Raw genomic sequence first — 18,738 nt, 5'->3', positions numbered from 1 at the left:
CCATGATGTAATGGTTATCACACTGGACTTGTAATCCAGATGTTACAATTTAAATCTCCCTGTGCAGTAATTAAAACAATGGTCAAGTTACTTAAACCCCCCACCCACCTCCCATCTGTCCGCCCAGGCGCCAACGGTGGTGCCATGGTGGAGAGATGTTAACTACCTCGTCTGGTATACAGGAGGTTGTGGATTCGATCCAGACCCTGACGCCCGTATATATGGTGTCTGCATGTTCTCCCCGGAGTCGCATGGAATTTTCTACAGATCCTCCAGTTTTTGGCTGCTGCAAATGCCCACATGACAAGCCACTTTGCTGAGCTATCATTTGTTGCAAGGTTACTTCTGGAAAATAAGCTAACAAGCTCAGTGGACTTTACCTGGCACAATAAACATTTAAATGTTTATTTTTATTATTTTATTATTTCCCTTTTACGTTACTTTACGGAAAGAACCAAGAATATGAATCCCTGCAGTCACGAAAGCTTTAAATCACATTGTTTATTTTATTTGAAAATATTTGTTTACCATTCCTACACTTTGCACTCCTTCCTTGTGTTTGTATTGTTTGTTGTTGTAGCTCTGTGCCCCAACTAGAGATCTGTGAAAAAGAGCTTTACAGCTCATCAGATTCCTCCAGTATAAAATAAATATTCTGATTCTGGGATGAAGAGGCGATATATTTGGGACGAGAGGAATTGCTGCAGTGGGTTAGTTAGCGAGCGAGGCAGTTAGCGAGTGGTTATCATCAGGTCAACTGGGCTGGTTTATGCCAACTTCTAACACAGACAGACAAGTACAAGGCACTGAATTACAAGTTTCACACGACAGCTCTAGTTATGGCCAAATGCAGCAGCAGCAGCAGAATATGTTTCTGGATGGAATAATGATTTGGCACGCTTTCAAACGCATTTGATGTGGCGTGGGGATCACTCGAACGCACAAGGATTCGCGCATCCAGCAGTGCACGGAACATCGTGATAGCGAAAACACCACAACTGTGTTTTTTCATTAATTCACATCGAGCCTGCCCTGTCAATCCACTGGTGGATCAACACGCAATGCTGTGTGGATGGTAGGGATTGTTTGCCCATACTTCACCATGCTGATTAGAATGGATTTAGTCAAGGCATAGAGCAAAGACGTCGGAGCGTACATCAGTTTAATGGCTTTTTGCTACACTGCCCTCTCTGCTGGCAATGTAGCCCTGTACCTATAACACATGTGATGTATGGTGGTCGCCCATTCCAGTGTTCTCCAGTCTCAACCCACGCTGGTCGGTGCGTGTTGTGTCGGTGGCGAGGGCAGACGTGGGAACACAAAACTACACTAAAACAATTGACAGCGCAGTGCACTAACCACTGTCTCACTCGCCACACAAAGAAACACAAGCACACATACATCACAGAAACACACACGCAAGTACACAGACACACAAAGACAAAAATCCCCCGCATAGCCTTACCAGACTGTTGGGGCAAGTGCTGCTATCAAGCACACACACACAGACGAGTACAGAGACACACACACGCATACACGAGTACAGACACACACACACACACGCAATTGCAACCGTTCAATTTCACGCTCGATAATTAAAATGTTGCTGAAAAAAAGTTCCACGAATCCTTTAGAGTGTGACCTTCTAGTGGAGGCATAGAGAAAGAATGGAGGAAACACGTGGGTATTTATACATTCCAGGTCACCAGGGAGGGGATATAGTTTGGAGACCATATCAGAGGGAGACAGACAGGACAGTTGGATTCAGTAGGGGCAGCAGGGTGGCACAGTGGTGGCACTTGTGTCTCGCAGCCAGAAGGACCTGGGTTCGATTCCCATCTCGGGTGCCTTTTTTCTGCGTGGGGTATTTGTATGCTCTCCCTCTGATCTGCATGGGTTTCCTCTGGATTCTCTGGTTTCCTCCCATAGCTAAAAACACAGACATTAATAATAATAATAATTTACATGTATTTGTATGGCGCCTTCCACTAATGTCGCAAGGCGCTTGTTAGAATAAGGACAAGGAAAGGCCAAGAGAGACGGAGCAGGTGAATAGTATGAACTGACACGAGAAGATGTGTTTTTAAGACGAGACTTAAAAGTATCCACATTGTCGGAATAAAGAATTTCCAACGGTAGGGAATTCCACAACCGTGGCGCAGACACAGCAAACGCCCTCTTCTTCCCAAGAACGCAGCCCGGATCGAGGTACGCACAAAAGGGCGGAGTCTGCAGGTCTTAACGACCTTGAGGGGGGTATACGGATGAATTAACTCGTGAATATATGGTGGTGCCAGCCCATGCAAGGCTTTAAAAACTGGTAGAAGGCTCTTAAACTCTACTCGTTTCACGACCGGAAGCCAGTGTAAATGATAAGAGAACAGGAGAAATGTGGTCACGCAATGGGGTTCTCGGGTGAGCACCCCAACTGCCACATTCTCAACAATTTTTCATCAACCAAGGACCTTATTTGAAACACGAACCAGCGAGGCATTGCAGTAATCGATTCGCGAGAGAACAAGTACACGAACCAGCCGCTTAGAATGCTGGCCAAACGTCCCAATGCAGGACCCTCCTAAAAAGGGGCCTTCAGACTCAGCGTGGGTCTCCTGGGTAAATAAATCATAATTTGAGAATAACGGACAGAGCCAATATCTCCGAGCACATGTACAGCCCTTCTTGTCAATCCACTGCTGCTGGATGAGGGCCTCCACACGTCATCCAGGTGGTGGGGGATATAACATGACCCTACTTCACCACATTGATGCCAAATAAGGCCTCCCCCCCTCCCCTCCCCATGCTGTAGAAGACATGGGGATTATCTGGCTGTATTTCACCGCCCTGGGCAGTGTGGGTTGGTGAAGGCGGGGAAGCATATAGACGTGGCGGCATAGAAGCTCAGCGCCACTAAGGATCTGCCGCATTCCCCTCCGCCGCCTGCCGCACAGCCTCGCAGCCGCCTATGACGTACGTATGTATGTTGAACTTTTTCGCAACATACGTAGTCAGCCGTGGTAATCGGAGGTGCAGTGTTGAGTCTCTGGGCAGTGTGAGTCTATGGGCAGTGTTGAGTCTATGGGCAGTGTTGAGTCTATGGGCAGTGTTGAGTCTATGGGCAGTGTTGAGTCTATGGGCAGTGTTGAGTCTATGGGCAGTGTTGAGTCTATGGGCAGTGTTGAGTCTATGGGCAGTGTTGAGTCTATGGGCAGTGTTGAGTCTATGGGCAGTGTTGAGTCTATGGGCAGTGTTGAGTCTATGGGCAGTGTTGAGTCTATGGGCAGTGTTGAGTCTATGGGCAGTGTTGAGTCTATGGGCAGTGTTGAGTCTATGGGCAGTGTTGAGTCTATGGGCAGTGTTGAGTCTATGGGCAGTGTTGAGTCTATGGGCAGTGTTGAGTCTATGGGCAGTGTTGAGTCTATGTGCAGTGTTGAGTCTATGGGCAGTGTTGAGTCTATGGGCAGTGTTGAGTCTATGGGCAGTGTTGAGTCTATGGGCAGTGTTGAGTCTATGGGCAGTGTTGAGTCTATGGGCAGTGTTGAGTCTATGGGCAGTGTTGAGTCTATGGGCAGTGTTGAGTCTATGGGCAGTGTTGAGTCTATGGGCAGTGTTGAGTCTATGGGCAGTGTTGAGTCTATGGGCAGTGTTGAGTCTATGGGCAGTGTTGAGTCTATGGGCAGTGTTGAGTCTATGGGCAGTGTTGAGTCTATGGGCAGTGTTGAGTCTATGTGCAGTGTTGAGTCTATGGGCAGTGTTGAGTCTATGGGCAGTGTTGAGTCTATGGGCAGTGTTGAGTCTATGGGCAGTGTTGAGTCTATGGGCAGTGTTGAGTCTATGGGCAGTGTTGAGTCTATGGGCAGTGTTGAGTCTATGGGCAGTGTTGAGTCTATGGGCAGTGTTGAGTCTATGGGCAGTGTTGAGTCTATGGGCAGTGTTGAGTCTATGTGCAGTGTTGAGTCTATGGGCAGTGTTGAGTCTATGGGCAGTGTTGAGTCTATGGGCAGTGTTGAGTCTATGGGCAGTGTTGAGTCTATGGGCAGTGTTGAGTCTATGGGCAGTGTTGAGTCTATGGGCAGTGTTGAGTCTATGGGGTAGTGTTAGTCTATGGGCAGTATGTAAGTTGAACCTCTTTTGCAATGTATGTGTAATAAAGCTCGTTGAGGCGACTTCTGGAATTCGTCTTTTATTCAACTTATCTGACAGTTACTCCACGCTACTGCTAAGCAGCGTGAAGGGACAGATATAGAGAGAGAGACACACTGCCACGTGGCAACTCGGAGCCCCGCTCCCGTGTGACCTCCCCCCTCTGTTCGTTCCCGTTCTGACCACGTGTCGTTCGTCTCCACCCCTATTTAATACCCGGGTCACGTGGTACGTTTCCGCCAATCCTCGTTAGCCTGCATGGAATGTTCCAGGCTCCCTCGTCATCTCCCGGGACCATGCCCCTGACTCATCTGCCCATTGGCTGTGGCCAAGACCAGCAGAACCAATCCTCATAGCTGTCATCTTTCCATCACGTCAGGGCCACGCCCCCAGGCTTCCCCCCATTGGCTGTAAACCAAGACCGGCAGAGCCAATCCCCATGATGAGTTGTGATACGTCAGTGAGCCGGATATATCCTCATATTACATATGTAGCCAACCGTGCTTATAGGAGGTGCAGTGTTGAGTCTATGGGCAGTGTTGAGTCTGGGTAGTGTTAGTCTATGGGCAGTGTTCAGTCTATGGGCAGTGCTGAGTCTATGGGTAGTGTTAGTCTATGGGCACATGTATGTTGAAATTTTTCGCACTGTACGTATCCAACCGTGCTAATCGCTAATCGGAGAAAACCTTTTTGTCGATAGCAGCCGCCCCTTCGACCACTATCCACCCGGACGCAAGTAGCCACGCGCAATGACCGACAGATCTCGAAACGGATGACAACTCACGTGCAGGCTTGGGTGGTAGGTGAGCGTTCCGTTGTCACACAGAGTCACGTATTTCTTTTTCCACTCCTTATTGAGCGACTTGCCGCTCCTCTTGAGCAGAACACCCTATGGGAACAAGGGATAACGGGGGGGGCGGTGGGGCAGTGGTGGAGAAAATATTTTACAAGGGCAGGAAGGTAAAGAGGTTGAGCGAATGAATGAAAGCAACAAAAACATAAGTGTGCAGACCTGTATAGGTGCAGGTCAAGGACATTTAAACTCCTCCACTGTCTATGACGGACGGACTGTCTAATATCTATGGAGCTCCTCCATTCCTCACACCGATCAGCTACTCCCAGTGAAAACAACAGGCATGTGAGGATACGTAGATTCGGCAATTAAAAATAGCTTTGTCCGGTTCGAAAGTAAACTTTCAAAAATAATTCCTCCCGTTTGTTTCATTGTGGTGCGACAGGGTGAGTCAAGTTATGTTGAGGATGCAATCGCATTTATGCGTTCAATACCTCCCGACTGTATTGCACTTGACAAGAAAATTTTACCGTACAGAGAAATTCTTGAAAAAGGACAGCGTGATTCTATCTAAACGAGTGGCACTGTGAGTAAGCCATTTGACTCACAGTAGCAGGATTACCAGTTACAACCTCTTGACTGAGCCAAGCACAGTGCAAACGAGGTACAGGTGCGAACGTGCAAATGACCGTCTCAATCCACTGCTGGCAAAAGTGTCTCCACGAGATGGAGCTCTAAATAGGTCCCAATAAATGGTATTTTGGTCGACTCACCCACACCGCCCAGACATATTGGTAGAGGTGCGCGAGTACCCACACTTGATCTCACCACGCGCAACCTGCCGATCGACTGTGGGTGTACACCCATTGATACCGCTGGGTGGACATTGTTTCAACTGCCGTGCAAGGGGATCAAATAGAACCGGTGGCATCCGGATTGCAAGCTCGGTGGGCTTCACCGTTACTCCACGGCAAGATACCACGTGAAAACTTTTAAGCAGGAAAAACGACAAGGAAAATGTGTGACCCGTCGAAGTCAATGAACCCTCCGTGCCGGACAGACTCGATCAAATGTCCCGCCCTAGTGCCACTCAACCCATCCGTGCGTCCTTGCAACACGCCCCCCCCCGACCAATCCCGCGATCTCTTCGCCTCTCAGTTTGTACCATCGGTGACCGCCATTATCTTGACAAAATGTGGGCAATTAGTCTAAGGAAAGCATCCCAAGGCAGTGCCGAGGTGATTAATAATGATCATCACTCGTCGGAGAGAGCGCCAGTCAGACATATAAAGCGAGAGCAAAAAATAGTAGTAGTAATTATACTGATACTGTAATGCATTAATAACAGGAGATCAGTCAAGTGCTCCGTGTGCCCGACGCAAAGCTTTCAAAGTAAGGCAGGATGGAAATTGCAGGAGGCTGTGGGGATTTGGAGAGGCGTGGTAGAGGCTTTGTCTTTGCAATTCCACATCCAATTCACGCCGCACGACAAAAGCGCGGGCCCCCGACACTGACAACCACCACTGACACTGCTGACGGGACAATGAAAGTTGAAACAGGTTTCCTCTTCCTTTCTGCAACCCGACTAATCAGATGCTATGTGGGAGGGAGGAGAGGCGCGATCGCCCGCCTTTCAAGACCCCAAAATATTAGTGGGTATTTTATTATATTTACGATAACAAAAATATACATTCTCTTATTATAATTTTTATAAGGGTTCGACGTATAAAGCCTGACATTTCAGGACTGTACCCCCTTGGCAAGTTTCTAGATCGGCCGGCCTCTGCTGCCAAATTTCTCCTGTGAAGTTTCTTCATGGATAACGTCGCCACTGGTCTGCAGCATTCTAGACCTCTCTTCTTCATTTAAAAATAACTTTTTCCTTCATTAACCATCATCATCATCGTGAGCTCCCCAAGCTGCTGTCATCCCTCGGTATTGCGATGCAGTAATCCATCCGGCTGTCGCACACGAGCAGATTTCATCGTTCCATCTCCGTGGCTCACATCCTTTCTTGGGCGTTTTCCTCATGTTGCTGCCACTCGACTGTTTGTTGACCACCTGACATCATCCCTTTTATGGATGTTGAACTTCTTTCGCACCATACGTAGCCAACTGTGCTGATCGGAGGCGTGCGTGAAAGACGACTGAACACAAAAAGCGATTCTCAAGGGATGAGTTTTCAATCTAAGATTTAAACGTGCATAGCTCCAGTGGCTTCCTAATATCGGAAAGAAGCGCATCTGAAAACGCGCGATGCAGTGACCACCTTTGTTTGATGGCTAGTTACTTCATTTACACAAGTCAATATGAAACATCGAGCTTGTGCATGTTCCCTAGTCCATGTGTTCCTCATTCTAGAGTTCTCATCAGCATCAAGCATGCAAAAAGCAGCCGATTACAATTGTTAGCTGTGCATCTATCATTAAAACATCTGCTCCTCGGGCCTGGCTTGAGTTTTCATCTGCGGTCCGATGCACTCCGCATCTCCATGTGTTTAGAACGGAATTCGGGACTTGCTACTTCCTCATTGCTTTCTCCTTAAGTGCATTTTATCTTCAAACTTGTTCGTACAATGTTTTTATACCTAGCTTAAGTAGGGGGGGGGGGTTGATATTGCATGACGAATAAAACCTCTTATGCTCTTTTTGATTAATCGAATGAACCGTGCCTCATTGTGCCCTTACCTGCTCCCCCCTTTACCTGTTTAATGGGGATCTCTCGGCCACTGCCGATGCTGTCCGATTTCCCGTCCAGACTTTTCTTGTCCGAGTCGCTGCCTTTCCGCGACTTCAAACGCATAGAAGAGAGAAAAAGAGACAAAAAAGCTCAACATCTTGAGTTCGGGGTTTCACTCGACATCATAATTTACCAAGGGCGCATACAAATGGGGTGAATTACATTCTTGGTTCTTTCGGTAAAGTCACGTAGAAGGGAAATAATACAATAATAAAAAGAAAACATAATAAAATAAAATTATCACGACGTTTCGGCCACAACACAAGCAGCCGTGCAATCGAAACGTCGTGAGAATTTTATTGTTTTATTTTTATTATTGTATTATTTCCCTTCTACGTGACTTTACCGAAAGAACCAAGAATATGAATCCCTGCAGTCACGAAAGCTTTAAATCGGGGTGAATGATATCGCACGTAAGTTTCTATCATCAATACGATGCTCCGCCACTTTGAGAAACTGTCCATCCACCTGTCGTTGAATTGGCCATATTTCACCAGATCTCCAAAAGTTCAGCAGGGTTAATAACTTGGTTAGAATTTGAAAGGGAGAATGCTTGGGAATGCTGGGTGTTGCAGACTTGTGCTACGACGTGGGCAGGAAATGGCATACAACTGAAGAGGAGTCGGAGAATGGTTAAAGGACTTCTTTATTTCTCCAACGCACAGCAAGACTCGTTCCAAAACCGACCCCGAACACACGTCCCACAGCCCCTTTTAACCCCTCCATCTCCGCCCTCGCTCCCAATACACATTCACGTCGGGCACGCCTGGTCCGGGTGACGTCACTGCCCTTTAACCCCTGACCCCCATACTCAGTTTTTTTCGGTAAAGTCACGTAGGTAAAAATTAAAAGAAATTAAATCACGACGTTTCGGGCGCAACACAAGCGTCCTTCTTCAGGTGGGGACAACTTAGCGGAAGCACAACCGCTAAAGTGTGTCTCCACCTGAAGGACGCTTTGTGTTGCGCCCGAAACGTCGTGATTTAATTTATTTCATTTTTTTTACCTACGTGACTTTACCGAAAAAACCAAAGAGTATGAATCCTTGCAGTCACGAAAACTTCAAATCTAGAACCCCCGACTCCCGTCCAGCGCATTTCCGCGCATGTGATTGGTGAGTGTTGTAGTGAGAGCGGAGATGTCGTGTCTTGCATGGTGCGTGCTCGTGAGGGTGGCTCGCAGATCCCTTACACAACAATGGATTCTACCATTCCACCTGTGCAGAGCTTTGAGTTTTCCCACTCGCAAGAGTGGGTTTCCTCCTACGACCAATTAATTATCCCCTCATCTCGGGAGCTAAGTGTGCTTGAACCTGGATACTGTGTTACAAACATCATGTATCTACCATTAAAACATCTGCAGTAATAATAATGAAAACAATTAATTTGAATATAACGTCGTGCATGCAAAACTGCATCTCACAATGCTGTACAAGTCAATAGCAATTATAAAAAAAAACAAAAAAAATTAAATGTGCCCCCTCGCAAACAGCATAGCACACCAAAACCAAGTTTTCTCCTTCTCCCGAACCTCCGACTAGCACGACTGGCTATGTACGGTGCAAAAGAAGTTCAACATACATTCACACAACTCAATTAAAGGCCATAGTTAAGAAAGAGGTAAAAAAAATAACCAGGAAAACCAGTGGCTCAAGCCACAAACGTCTACTACGACAAGCCTCAAACGCGCTGCTGCTCGTCCACGTGACTTACGGCGAAGATGTTTGACCGCCAGCGCGAGGGTTTGTGCACGGGGGTCGGAGTGGCCGACAATGGCGGGGCCGGGCCCTCTCGGGACTTGGAGGCGTCACGAGGCCCTCCGCCGGGCGTCGACGGGACAGAAGAGGAGCCTTCGCTCAGAGTCTCGCTCGCAATGCTGCCTCCACCACCTCCACCACCACCAACCACCTAGAGTTTACACACACGCACACAACATTAACCCTTTCCCGTTTTGATGATGTACGTGCACGTCTACGGATGAGGAGCCTTCGCACAAAGTCTCGCTCGCAACGCTGCCTCCTCCTCCACCACCTAGAATTTACACACACACACACACAACATTAACCCTTTCCCGTTCCGATGATGTACATGCACGTCATCAGTTTGCCTTCCGTTTGCGTACGTTTACAGTCAGGATAACCAGAACATAAATTCCAGAGCTGTACAGCACGAAAGTGAAAACAACGCGTAGCAGTCTCCGGCGACACGTGACCTCCTTGGGATCGCCGTGCGGGGGGCCGCGTTTCCTCACCTGGCCAACGGCAGCGGAGGGGGTGGAGGCGGAATGCACCAGGATGTGGCTGGGGGAGCTGGGCAGCGAGCGGCACGGGCCGACGGAGAGCTGGGACTTCTTGCGCATTGCCACCACTTTCTGAGCAACTGTGGCGAGCACGCACGCACACACACACAGACGCAGAATCAAAATGTTTAAAATGCTGGAGGAATCCGATGAGCTGTGATGCTCTTTTTTGCGATGTTCAGTGGGGGCACGGGGTCAGGACGTTACAACAAACGATACAAAAACACGATGGGAATGGAAGGTATAGGAAAGGTAAGCAAATTACTAAAACAAACACACAAATAAAACTAAACAATTTTATTTTACCAGGTAAAGGCTATTAGCTTATTTTTGCAGAAGCAACCTGGCCACAAATGACAGCTTAACGAAGTGGCTTATCATTCGGAAATTTATAGCAGCCAAATACCCTTAATGAATGCATCTAAATGTGGAAGGAACCAGAGAAAATAATCCTCGAGACCACGGGGACAACATGCAAGATCCAAATATCCAGGCGTCAGGGTCAGGATCGAACCCCTGACCTCCTGCATACCAAGTGAGGAAGATAACATCACGCCACTGTGGCAGCAAAGACAAAGCAAAGATCCCCCCCGTATAGCCTTCACAGACTGTAGGGGCAAGTGCTGTTAGCGAGCACCGATGAAGGCTGGTACGGCACACGAGGGGGTGGGTGGCCAGCACCACGCTCGGCCGCCTTCGTCTCCCCATGTTTACACCAGGTACTAATTTGAGGCCGAGTCGACCTAGGGGAGGCCCAGGACCAGTTCAGATAATCATCACTGGGTGTTGGCCATGAGCGGGAATCGAACTCGGGTCGCCGGGTTCATAGCGCAGCGCGCTAACCGCTCCCCACACCCTGGCTACACAACAACAACAACCGCCATTCGCCACTAAGTGGCGGTGACGTCACCACGACGCTTGTGTCAGGCTACACACACACACATACACACACACAGACATACACACGAGAACTTGTCAAACCTGACAAGCTGTCAAACTTGTCAAACCGACTAAAGGTCCGTAATCACGGCGGGTAACACACACGATGACGAAACATTGGCAGAGGGATTACCGACGTGTTACAAGATCTGAAGCGTAGCTAACATGAAGCTGGGCATCGATTGCACGGTTAGAAAACTGTTGAAGGTGGATGAGATTTTAAAAAAATATTATAATTGCGTTTGTACAGCCCTTTTGTACAACCAGTGCTGGATGAGGGCCTCATCCCTACCCTGTGCGTGTCGTGTGGGCATATTTGAGCACAACATGCCACGCTGGCCACCGTCGGGTTATTGAAGGAGCATAGACAAGGGAGCAAAGAAGCAGAGTACATCAATAGATTTTGCTGCACCGCCACCACACCTTGCCATTGCTTCCTTCCATCTGCCGAATCATACGAACACAATCCTCCAACGCAATTATTCATTCCGCTTGTGTAAAATGTACGACTTTTATTTTAAATGAAAAACGCATTAATTATCAAGGGCGAGGTTCCCAGATGCCACGAACTGTAGCAGCCCCATCGAGTGACGTTAATTAAAACCTCTTTAACCCATTACAGATGGCACCGCTTCACGACCTCACCTGCAAAATAAAATTGTTATGCGTGCGTAAATCAATATTTGAGATGCAGTAAAACATGCATATAAGTGTGCCTTATACAAGCACAGTTCTGATATTAGCAACACATCCTAATATTACATTGGTGCGGAGAAGGAAATTGTAATTTTCTGATATAAACACAAACACACATATATGTACTTGTACTCCAGGTGTATTTAAATCCGGATTTTAATGTATTTAAATGTCGGAGAGGTGATTCGTGATGTCTGAACTATTTATGATCCCACCGTTCAACAACCTGCACTTACTAGCATGGCGAAGTATGGTTCAACATCCCCAATGACCGACTGCATATACTATACTTTACAAGGTAAGGCCGCATGTGTGAATTCAAACCGCATAATATCATGACTTTTAGATAGAAATGTATACATGTTGAACTTCTTTCACACCGTATGTAGCCAATCATGCTAATCAGAGGGAGGTTAGCCCCACATGCAAAAATCGCACAAACAGAACCCGCATAAAGCGAGGAAAACCACCGATGGATATAATTGCTGGGGTTGCATAATAACAACTCTTTCTTTTTCCCCTACGCAAAAATACAGATTCTAAAAATAGCCAAGTACAACTAAAGTGCATAAAGGTATTAGCTTTCCACTTATATTTTGCGAAACCGAACTTGACGTCGGGAGGATAGCGCTTTAATTGGGGGAAGAAGAAAAAAAACTCTCGGCCGGCATTTTTCCCGCCGCGGCGCTCCGCGTTATCCGCAGTTCACAAGGGTCGCTTGGCAGCTCACCCCAGCTAACGGTGACAAGCCAGAACGTGACAGGCACAGGATTTAATCGCTCTAACGAGGCTCGGCTTAATTACCAGGCTCCCCGTGGAGGGTCATCCTGTAGAATATCGTTGTCGTTTTTTCGAGGCTCAGCACCAAAACCACACAGATGCACGAAGCCCACGTCGGTGTGCAGTCACCGTCAAAACTCATAATTACCTTTTCTGTTAAACGGAGGCGAGGGCAAAGAGGTAAAGGTACAGCTCTGCAATTAATCGCTCAATGCCAATGCTGCTCGAAGGGCTCCAATAGAAAGGGGTCGAGAACAGCTCCTCTAGAGGGTGTTTTTAGCATGCTCTTCCACACCGGTCAGATGTTTTGCAAGTGAAAATGGTACCCACACTTTGACCCACCGCACACGATGAACTTACTGCGGTGTACCCATTTACACTGCTCTATGTATGTTGAACTTCTCACCGTACGTAGCCAACCATGCTAATCGAGAGGTGCGCAGAAAGGGCAACAAACTAAACACAAAAAGCAGTTCTAAAGAAATTCGTTTTCAAAAAAACGAAAGTCAGACAGAGGCACAGTGGCAGCAATGTTTTCAATGGATGGAGGTTTTTGAAAATATAAAAAAATATTTTATCCAGTAGCCTAGTGTAATTGGCGTGGGGGATGGTGCAAGGAATGAACTGAAAATCGCCCCCCCCCCACCTCTTCCATAGCCTGATGCCTGCACCCCCCCCACCCAAATCCGTATAACACGGTGCAGTTGCACCACCTGCACACACTCAAGACTTAATTTCACACCACATCCATTTATACATCTTGTTATCACTGTGAACACTAGTCACGTGCCACCTTCGGGTCAGTCAACGATTCAGGATATATTCCGTGAAAATTCAAGTCGTGGCTACGCAACTGATTCCGCTCTGCAAGGCGGCAATTATTTAGCAGGCTGCGCTACCATAACTTGTAATCTGAATGCCTTTAAAAAAAACAATCGTCAGCACAGTGTATGTATGTGTTGCCATGTTTTCAGCGCACTCGGAGGAGGACCACATTTTTTCTATTCCACAGCGAGAATAAATAATCCACACGCTTTTGCACACGAGCGCATCAGGCAAAACTAAAGTTAAATAAAGATCCTTTTTAAAATTATGACCGGATCTGGGTGCTCGCATTTGACAACCACCCCTCCCACCCGGGGAAAGAAGTATAAAAGGGTCCCATTCTAGAAAGCAGGTTGGAGAAAGACCTCTTTCTCTTTAATAGCGCCCCCCCGTGATCCATCGTAGGCACGAGCCTGGAAGCAATACAAAAGGCTCCCGTCTTCCTCATACCACCAGCGACTGCTTTCGTCCACGATCTCACAGACAAAAAGGCGGAATTTTGTCATGCCGGACAACTTCTTCCTTTAGTCATTCGTAGGCATGTGACGATTTCTCACGTGACACAATTGTCTTTGATCTAATTCCTACTTGCTTCATCGTTGTCCTTTATTTGAATAGTTTCACTTCTGTCATTTTGGTAATCCAGGTCCCCTCTTGTAACAGAAACTATCCTGGTCTCTTTGGTTGTTACCTGGCTAAATAAAAAAAACTTGAAACTTGATCGTAGAATGACTTAGTGCCAAGGCAATTGTTAAGCTTCATCGCTTCTATAACTTTCCCCCCACGGAGACTTCCTGTTATTGCGCTTTATCAGAGAGGAGATAACACGAAAATGTAGATTTGCTGCTTTCTGGGGACATGATCGTGTCCGACAAGGCCGTGATGGATGTGATGTTTACTACCTGTAAGCTCGACAAAATAAAAAAAAACATAACGATGCACGTACCATGACAGGCAAGTGGCACAACTATTCCAACAGGAAACAAAATAGAGAATCTCACAACACCAAGTTGTCACTTTTTGGTCGCACAAAAGTTGGCATCGTTACCAGATTCAGCTGATAACTTGGAAGTATTGCAAGGATTCATTTCAAATACTCCACTAGCGTCGAAATAACACAGTGATTGCAGAGCATTTGAGGACATTGAATACATTCATCGTTATTTGTTCAAAAAAAATGGATGAGCCATACTGGATAAGAATTTCGCTTAAACAAACGAAAAACCTTCTGATTCAGCGATGACCGGACTCTCCAGTCCTCGTGACCCACCACGTTGCGACCTTTTCCTGACCGCGTGCAATTCGAGCGGCAAAATGCGACGCACACCCCCGTAGGACTTGAGTTTAAGGAGCATCCCCTCCCCCCTCGCCCCACCCCCCGCCCAACCGCTCTGCGGACGAGTGGTGGCGCGTCGCGGCAAGTACCGTCCTGGAAGACGCGCTCCACGTTGAGTCCGTAGGTGGCGCACGTCTCGTAGTAGGTGCAGCGCTTGAGGTCGCCGGAGAGCTTGCGTGCGCGCGCGTCGTCGATGACGCGCGGATTCGCGGCGCTGATGGCATCTGCTCCGCCGAAAATGACGACGGGGTGGAGGTCGTCGTCGTCGCCAAGACGACGGGGATGACGCGACGGTGAGATAATACAGACAACTTGAACATCTGTATCATCGCGACGCATGTAGCATGCACAACAATGTAAGCACCGTAGTCTCCATGTATGCATGTTGAGCTTCTTTCGCACCACCGGGGGAAGGACAACAAACTAAACATGAAAAGCTTTTTTAACGAAATTAGTTTATGTATATAAAAGATGATATGAAATATATTTTAATGTCCACATTGTGACAAGACGACAAGACGCATTCGATATGGAATTTCGTAAATGACGATTTAGATTGCATTACAAAGTTATAAGAATCTGTCCACACGCACACACCGACTGGATTAAAATACACACCCCCAACTTCATACTAGACCATTTTTAAAAGTATTGCTGCCTGGAGGCACGGACGGAAGGTCAAGTCCAGAGGAGGTGCGGGGCTGCTAGTTGACTTTTTTTTTTAAGTGCAACTTAGAATCGGTCATTTATTTCACAAACTATTGCATTTACAGTGTGCATGAGAAAATATTTGTATGAACGTACCTTTGCATGCCTATGAAATGGTATGTGCGCATACGCGTTACGTTTTTACCACGTAATCATAGAATGACTAGCTTTAGGCATAGGAATGTAGAATATCCGCCACCCGTCCAGGGCTATAAGCAGATCTGAGCACCACCACCTCATGTATTTGGATCAAACACCCACTTAAGAGGGCCTCTCTAGATCTTCCCTCGAGTGGAGGGCCTTCCGCCAGCATTTACCCCTTTACCTACTACTTGGTACATTTTCTGTCCCCACGAGTTTCTCGTCATTTGCAGCGAAGCGCTACGATCAGTTAACCGTTCCGTTTTGCGCAAGCGGTCCAAGCTCACCCTGCGTCCCAACGAGCACGATGGGCATATCGGCCATGTTGCGCGACGCAGAGAGCCGCGAGTAGTAGTTGTAGACCGTCTGGAAGCTGATCTCATCCTCGAGGCTGAACACAAACACCACTGCGTCCATCCACGCTGCAAACTACACGCACGTATAAACACACACGAACACACGCGCACGCACGCAGAAAGATGTGCACTACTTGAGCATATTGGCACCAAACAGATGTAAGTGGGAACAAATGACGAAACGTCCAGTGGACACCTACAAGGCTCTCTGCCTATGAATCATGATGATGACGCACGCACAAAGAGAAAGATCAGACATGCTAACTATTGGATCGAGTGCTGTTTATGTTAATCATCATCAATGATCAGCATCATCAGACAAGGGTGCCATGGTGGAGAGATGTTAACTACTTCGCCTGGTATGCAGGAGGTCGTATGTTCGAGCCCGACCCTGACGCCTGTATATTTGGAGTTTGCATGTTCTCCCCGTGGAGGCGTGGATGTTTCTCCGGGTCCTCTGGTTTTTCCCTCCACATTTAGAATCAACATGCATTTAAAGTACTTGGCTGCTTTAAATTTCCACGTTACAAGTCGCTTCGTTGAGCTATAATTTGTGGCCGCGTCGCTTCTGAAAAAGAGCTATTAAGTTCAGTGGGCCTTACCTGGTAAAATAAAATAATATTTGTTAATAGTTTCAGTTCAGATCCCTAATCCACTACTGGATGAAAGCCTCCAAGTTGTCCTGCGGTGTTAATAGTCAACCTGGCACCTACGCACGAGCTCTATATATTTATTTATTTATCGCTACCTTAGTCTGTGGTACAGTCATGAGTGGAAACATTGAATGAGTGTGAAGTAATTGTTTTTATCAGTAGTAGCAACTGTAATAGTGTTGTTTAATAGCAATAACGTAAACATGTATTAAATAAGATGGTAAAACAATACTGACAATAGAAATAAATAACAGTGCCACTAGCGAGCCAATACGAAGGCAATACGATAACGAATAACTTGCAACCACTTTTCAATCCACTGCTGGATGTAGACTTCTCCATACTGTGTCAGTTATGGGGATTGAGCATACTTCACGATGCTGGTCAATGTGGTTTGGTGAAAAGGCGGCTGGGAATTAGCCCATGACTGGTTCAGATTCCATTCGCCGCCACTGATGCTAGCCGTGGCCGAAAATAAAATTAAGAAAATATATATATATTTTTAAATGGTTTGTCAGGTCCATAGCCGAGTGCACGCACCGCTTAGCCCAAGCTCCACCCAAAATAATTATCAATAATTATCATTAAACCGTAAGTAAGGCCACCCTTGGAATTTTTGCTCAGTAATATTTTACATTGGTGATTAGCTGGCAGAAGTGAGACCCCGACTTGTTGATTTATGCAAAATTCAATTATAATGTAATTCGTAAACAATGTAATTCGTAAACAATCTATTAAGGGACTGCATGGGCAATCGCACACAATCACCCGTTTAAAAAAACAATACAAAGCTATCTTTTGAGGCAGTGTTAAATAATGAAATTGGTGAATTTCTAAATTTATTATGCATTTAACAATTTGGCATAATTTGTTATCAGCCAGCACTAATGATGACTGACAGCACTATAGGCTATAGAGAAGCCAATGGTAAGCATGGCTGCTTTCAGTCAGTTCTATTTGAATGCACTTTTACAACACGACACCTCTTGCTGACAGCATTTTGCTTTTTCCGCTGCACCGGAAACCCAGTGACGCGAGTTTGATTCCCAGCCATGGCTAACATTAGTGGCGAGCGATATCTGAACCAGTACCACCAACCTTCCTGCCTCCACTTCATCAAACCGCAGTGACACCAGCACAGTGACGTAATAACGTCAAATCAAGCACGCGTTACAAACACAACATTGGGAGGCGTTCATCCAGGAGTGCATTCAATGGATATGCATTGTAATTTATATGAACACATTACCCCCCTCGCACCACACCTGATTAGCGCCCTGATAACGACTGTTTAAGGGTGCTTCATCAATTTAAATTATGATTGGCTCACAAGTGACGTCACATTTATCCCTCTGTTTAAAACCTAAACAGGAGGATTTCTCCACAACTCTGGCTGTCGCCCAATGAGGCTGGTTGTAATTCCCGGCGAAACGTCACGGGACTGGATTGTAAATATTGTGGGTTTACTCTCCGAACACGCCGGTATGCTGAACTAGGAGCGAATTGGCACGTTTTGTTTACGTGACAAACTTTACTAAGTGGCTATGTCGGGTGGTGGCGAGTTTAACGACACATTTATATTTACGCGATCTAACCGGAAAAAAACCTCTATTTTGGATATTGGTCGTGAAAGCCCTAGTTGCAATTCAGCATTTTTTGTTTGACCATGTGAGAATTGAAAGAAGACCAGGATAGTCTCATTGGCTAGAGTGACCTGGGGCACTGGTCTGCCAATAGGGGGGCGATGATTGCTACATATCGATTAATTTGATTGACAAATGGCTGAACGTTATTATTCTTTAATTGTATTATTAGATTGGTTGCAAATTGGTTGCTCATCAAACTTCACCACGCAGGTCAGTGCTGGTTGGTGAATGTATTATGTATGTTTAACTTCTTTCGCACCGCACGTATCCAACCGTGCTCATCGGAGGTGCTAATCGGAGGTGAAGACAAGCAGCATAGATGCGGGAGCGTAGAAATACAGTACAGCAATGACCGGTCCAGATATTACTCTCCACTGGTGTTGGCTGTGGCTGGGAATCCAACTCGGCTTCATAGCATAGCTTCACTAACCATGGTACCACTGCTTCACCTCAGCACACACACACACACATAAACGGTGGTAAAATAATTGTCGTTTTTCTTCATACACGAAAATAAATTTCTTAATTTAATTGCTATATTGTAACATGTTGCTATAATTAAGGGGGCTTCCTATCTTCACCGTGGAGGGTAATGATTCATCCCACCCCTCCCTCAACCGGCAATTAAATTCATTGTCAAGAGTTGGACTACGGTTCAATTTTTTAAAAATAAAAAAAAATGTATCTT

General features: G+C 46.5%; 1 protein-coding gene across 1 annotated transcript in view; it reads right to left on the bottom strand.

The window, feature by feature from the left end:
• The window catches only part of LOC144729136 (arf-GAP with GTPase, ANK repeat and PH domain-containing protein 1-like), a 69,939-nt gene that overhangs the window by 34,592 nt on the left and 16,609 nt on the right, over positions 1-18,738 (bottom strand). The window contains exons 5-10 of the mRNA XM_078609093.1: positions 15,683-15,824; positions 14,636-14,770; positions 9,923-10,050; positions 9,385-9,579; positions 7,637-7,723; positions 4,925-5,029 (exon numbers count right to left, since the gene is read on the bottom strand). Of these exons, the coding sequence (XP_078465219.1) occupies positions 4,925-5,029; positions 7,637-7,723; positions 9,385-9,579; positions 9,923-10,050; positions 14,636-14,770; positions 15,683-15,824 (792 nt within the window). The remainder of the gene's footprint in view (positions 1-4,924; positions 5,030-7,636; positions 7,724-9,384; positions 9,580-9,922; positions 10,051-14,635; positions 14,771-15,682; positions 15,825-18,738) is intronic.

This window comes from Lampetra planeri, chromosome 31 (assembly GCF_965212315.1).
Source record: "Lampetra planeri chromosome 31, kcLamPlan1.2.h2, whole genome shotgun sequence".
Classification (NCBI taxonomy): domain Eukaryota; kingdom Metazoa; phylum Chordata; class Hyperoartia; order Petromyzontiformes; family Petromyzontidae; genus Lampetra; species Lampetra planeri.
Note: the sequence above shows the minus strand (reverse complement) of the source record. Positions and strands in the feature narration are given on the sequence as shown.